Source organism: Mus caroli, unplaced genomic scaffold (assembly GCF_978045245.1).
Source record: "Mus caroli unplaced genomic scaffold, Mus_caroli_1 scaffold_7, whole genome shotgun sequence".
Lineage (NCBI taxonomy): Eukaryota > Metazoa > Chordata > Mammalia > Rodentia > Muridae > Mus > Mus caroli.
The window spans coordinates 17,057,566-17,061,351 of record NW_028227262.1 but is presented as its reverse complement, the minus strand read 5'-3'; the positions used below and the strand labels follow the sequence as shown (position 1 = coordinate 17,061,351).

General features: G+C 36.1%; 1 protein-coding gene across 1 annotated transcript; it reads right to left on the bottom strand.

Annotated features, from left to right (window-relative positions):
* Positions 1–2,338: 2,338 nt before the first annotated feature.
* Positions 2,339–3,268, bottom strand: LOC110295869 (taste receptor type 2 member 8-like). The gene has a single exon (XM_021164243.1). It carries the CDS (start codon positions 3,266–3,268, stop codon positions 2,339–2,341), a length of 930 nt encoding a protein of 309 aa, XP_021019902.1.
* Between the last annotated feature and the right edge of the window lie 518 nt (positions 3,269–3,786).

Sequence of the window (3,786 nt, the reverse complement as noted above, 5' to 3'; positions counted from 1 at the left end):
GTGAATGTTAATTAATCTGTATTCAGAGGGATTTTTCTGTTCTTTTCTTCTTTTGAAACATTCTCTTATTTCTGTATAGTAGCTTTCTTCAGTGAAGTCCTGTCTGTGTTCTATTGACTCCAAAGGACATTGGTCATTTTTCATCCATGTTCTTCATATTTGAATACATAAATGGTTCCATCTAGGTCTTAACATTCCTTATGTAGTTATTCCAATAGATGTTAGGTAAATTAATTTCAAGTTATGATTATCAGGTTGAAATATATTTTTATAATACATTTTTATAGTTATAGTGTCCCCTTGTTTTATGAAGATACTCATAGGGTTGGTCTCAAATTTGTAAAGAATTCTTCATAACATTTCCTTTCAATGATAAGATTTTATTCCATAAAATAAAGTTTCATAAAACTATAAATTTAAATGGTTACTTGAATGGTGGTACTGGTAACAAATAACTAATTGACTTTTTTTTCAATGTTTATTTTTTATTAGATTTTTTTATTTACATTTCAAATTTTATCCCCTTTCCTTATTTCCCCTCTAAAAACTTCCCTATCCCACCACCCCACCCCGTTCACTAACCCACACACACACTCTGGCTTCCCTGTCCTGGTATTCCCCTAAACAAGGGCCTCTCCTCTCATGAATGTCCAACAAGGCCATCCTCTGCTGCATATGCACCTGAAGCCTTGAGTCGCACCTTGTGTACTATTTAGTTGTTTGTTTACTCCCTGCTAATTGACAATTTTAGAATGGATATTTTAAAGTTCATTTAAAGAACATAACGATTATATTTATATGCACAGATATTTATATCTACATATATATTACAAATGAACATATGTCAAAATTTTAATGTAATTGTATTCTATTTTATTTTACTGTTACCAATCACAATAAAATTTAAATTATTTTGTAGGATTAATGTGTAATTTAAAGTATTTTCCCACTATATCGTGATGTTAAAAAATATTTATTGCCAGGCAGTGGTATTGCATGCCTTTAATCCCAGCACTTGGGAGGCAGAGGCAAGCAGATTTCTGAGTTTGAGGCCAGCCTGGTCTACAGAGTGAGTTCCAGCATAGCCGGGGCTACACAGAGAAACCCTGTCTCAAAAAAAAAAAAAAAAAAAAAAGAATATTTATATCTGAAAACAACCAATGTTGAACCAATGTTGAACCTTTTCTCTTTTCTACTTAATTAATATTTAACACTATTTTATTTATTAAAATCTCAAATGTTGTTCCCCCTCCCAGAGTTCTTCACCCCATGTCTCCTCCCTTAAGTATTTTAGAAGTTGCTCCCCCACCACATGCCTGGGCATCCCCCTTCCCTGGGGAATCAAATCTCTACAGATAAGACACATCTCCCACTGATGCCAGGCAAGGTTGTTCTGGGGCCTCTGAACTGCCTGAGTATTCTCTGTAGTTTGTGGCTTAGACTTTGGAAGCTCCTTAGTGTCTAGGTTAGTTGCCATTGTTAGTCTTCCAATGGGGTTGTCATCCCTCTCAGCTCCTTCAGTCCTTCCCCTAACTCTTCCATAGGGGTCACAACCTCAGTCCAATGGTTGGCTGCAAGTACCTGCATCTGTTTCAGGCAGAAGCTGGTAGAGTGTCTCAGAGGACAGTCATGCTAAGCTCCTCTCTTCAAGCACAACAAAGCATCAGTAACAGTGTCTTAGTTTGGTGCTTGTCCATTGGATGGATCCCAATTTGGGCTAGTCACCTGATAGCCTCTTCTTCAGTCTCTACTCCATTGTTGTTTCTACATTTCTTTTTGACAGGAACAATTCTGGCTGAAAATTTTTGATAGTGGGTTAGTGACCTCATCCCTCCACTGAGGACCATGTCTGTCTAATAAAGGTGGTCTCTTCAGGTTCCATCTCTGCACTGTTGAGCATTTCAACTAAGGTCTGCTGCATTGGATCCTGAGAGCCTTTCACATCCCAAGCCTCTGCTATTTTCTAAAGGTTCTCCCCTCCACCCGCCCCAATCCCTGGTAGCTTCATATTTCCATTAACTCTACTGGCTCTCTGGAATTCTTTTTTGTCTCCCCCATATCTGATCCTGCACCCATTTCTCCTCATCCTCCATTATCCCATCAAGTTTCTTCCCTTCCTCTGCTTCCTAGGACTATTTTGTACCCCCTCTAAGTTGGATTGAAGCATCCTTTCCTCATGTTTAAAGATGACTGGATTTAGTCAACAATTCTTACTAGCATGCTAAGGACGAATGACAGAACAGATGATCTGAACAGGAATATATTTCTCCTCTTTATTCCTTCTCCCATTTTTCTTACCTTAGAAATCCATCAGTTATATTGAGTGTATTTGCTGAAATCAAGGATAACCTCCACTATGACACACCAGCTTTCTCAATACACACTGGAATGCCCATTTCAATTTGCTGTTCCATAAAACCAGAAGAAAAGGATGAACAGATAAATACAGAAATATTAGGTTATAAGAGAAAATTTGTGCAACCACATTGTCAAGAATGGAGTTTGCCACAATAAGCATAGTGTTGCTAATATAATATATGATGAAGAACAAAAGGAATGACATCATAGTTTTCATAGCTCTTATGTGTGCTTCTGTGCTTGTGTCTTTGGTATGTATGCCCTGTAGTTTCATCCTATTAAGGTGGCTCCATAAAGAGAAGATTAAAAGAATAAATGAGGTCAGAGACACTATAAAAAAGAAAATGAGAATCCCATTGTAGAGGCTATGGTAGACTAAGAAACCACTTAGAGTATCTAAAACATGGAATGTTGTGTTTTGTTCCAGTTTTGTCCATTTGTAGATAAAATTGTTAGCTATCATTTTCATAAAAATGAGAAATAAAATGAAATAGATGATTGTGCCTAGGACAATAGCCAGAAGTACCACATGAATTCTCTGTTTAATCCAGAAGAAAATGGAATTAGAAAAGTTGGCAATCTTGAACAAGTAGAAGACACTGATGCAGGTTGTACAGGCTATGCATAAATAGTTGGATCCTGTCCAGATAATGTCAAAACAAATTTTGAAATTCTTAGAGTAACTTAACGTCTTGTGGAATTTCCTGAGAGAGGCACCGGCAACTGTTGTCCATAGAACACACATTCTGGAGATGGCCAACCAAGTAAGAATGAAATCAATTACAGATATTTTCCGAATCTTGAACCAAGAAGTACTGTTTATCAGGACAATAAATCCATTTCCCAAAGTTCCCATTATGAATTCTACAACTGAAATGATCACAAAGAAAATCTGCAGTAGGCTCCACATGTCTTTTAATAGGCAGTCTCTACCTTATTTCATCATGGGAAAATAGATTACAGCCACATTGATGTAGATGTGTGAATCCAAGTCTTAGATGGGCAATGAATACCTCTGTAAAACCCTAAATGTATGCTCTCAACTGAGTTCTCAATTAAATTTTAAACTTTGCACCTATTTTTCTTGAGCAAATCAACAATTATCAAGGCTATCATTTTGTCCTCTGCTGGGTTTTATAATGTTTATATTTTGAATTTGAAACATTGTGCTGGTATTTGAATATGTGTTTGCTAAAATGTAAATAGTGATACATATTCTAATGTTATCCTTTGCATGAAATTATTCATTCTGACATGTTTTTGCATCTGACACATTCACCATTCATTCTGCTATTAGAACTGAGTAAAATTCTGGATGTTTCATGTCACTTGATTTTATAGTGTTTATCCTTGTTATGAATCTTATGAATGCACATTATTTAGTAACTATAAGCCTAGAAAATGAAAGATATCTCTTTTATGTTTTAA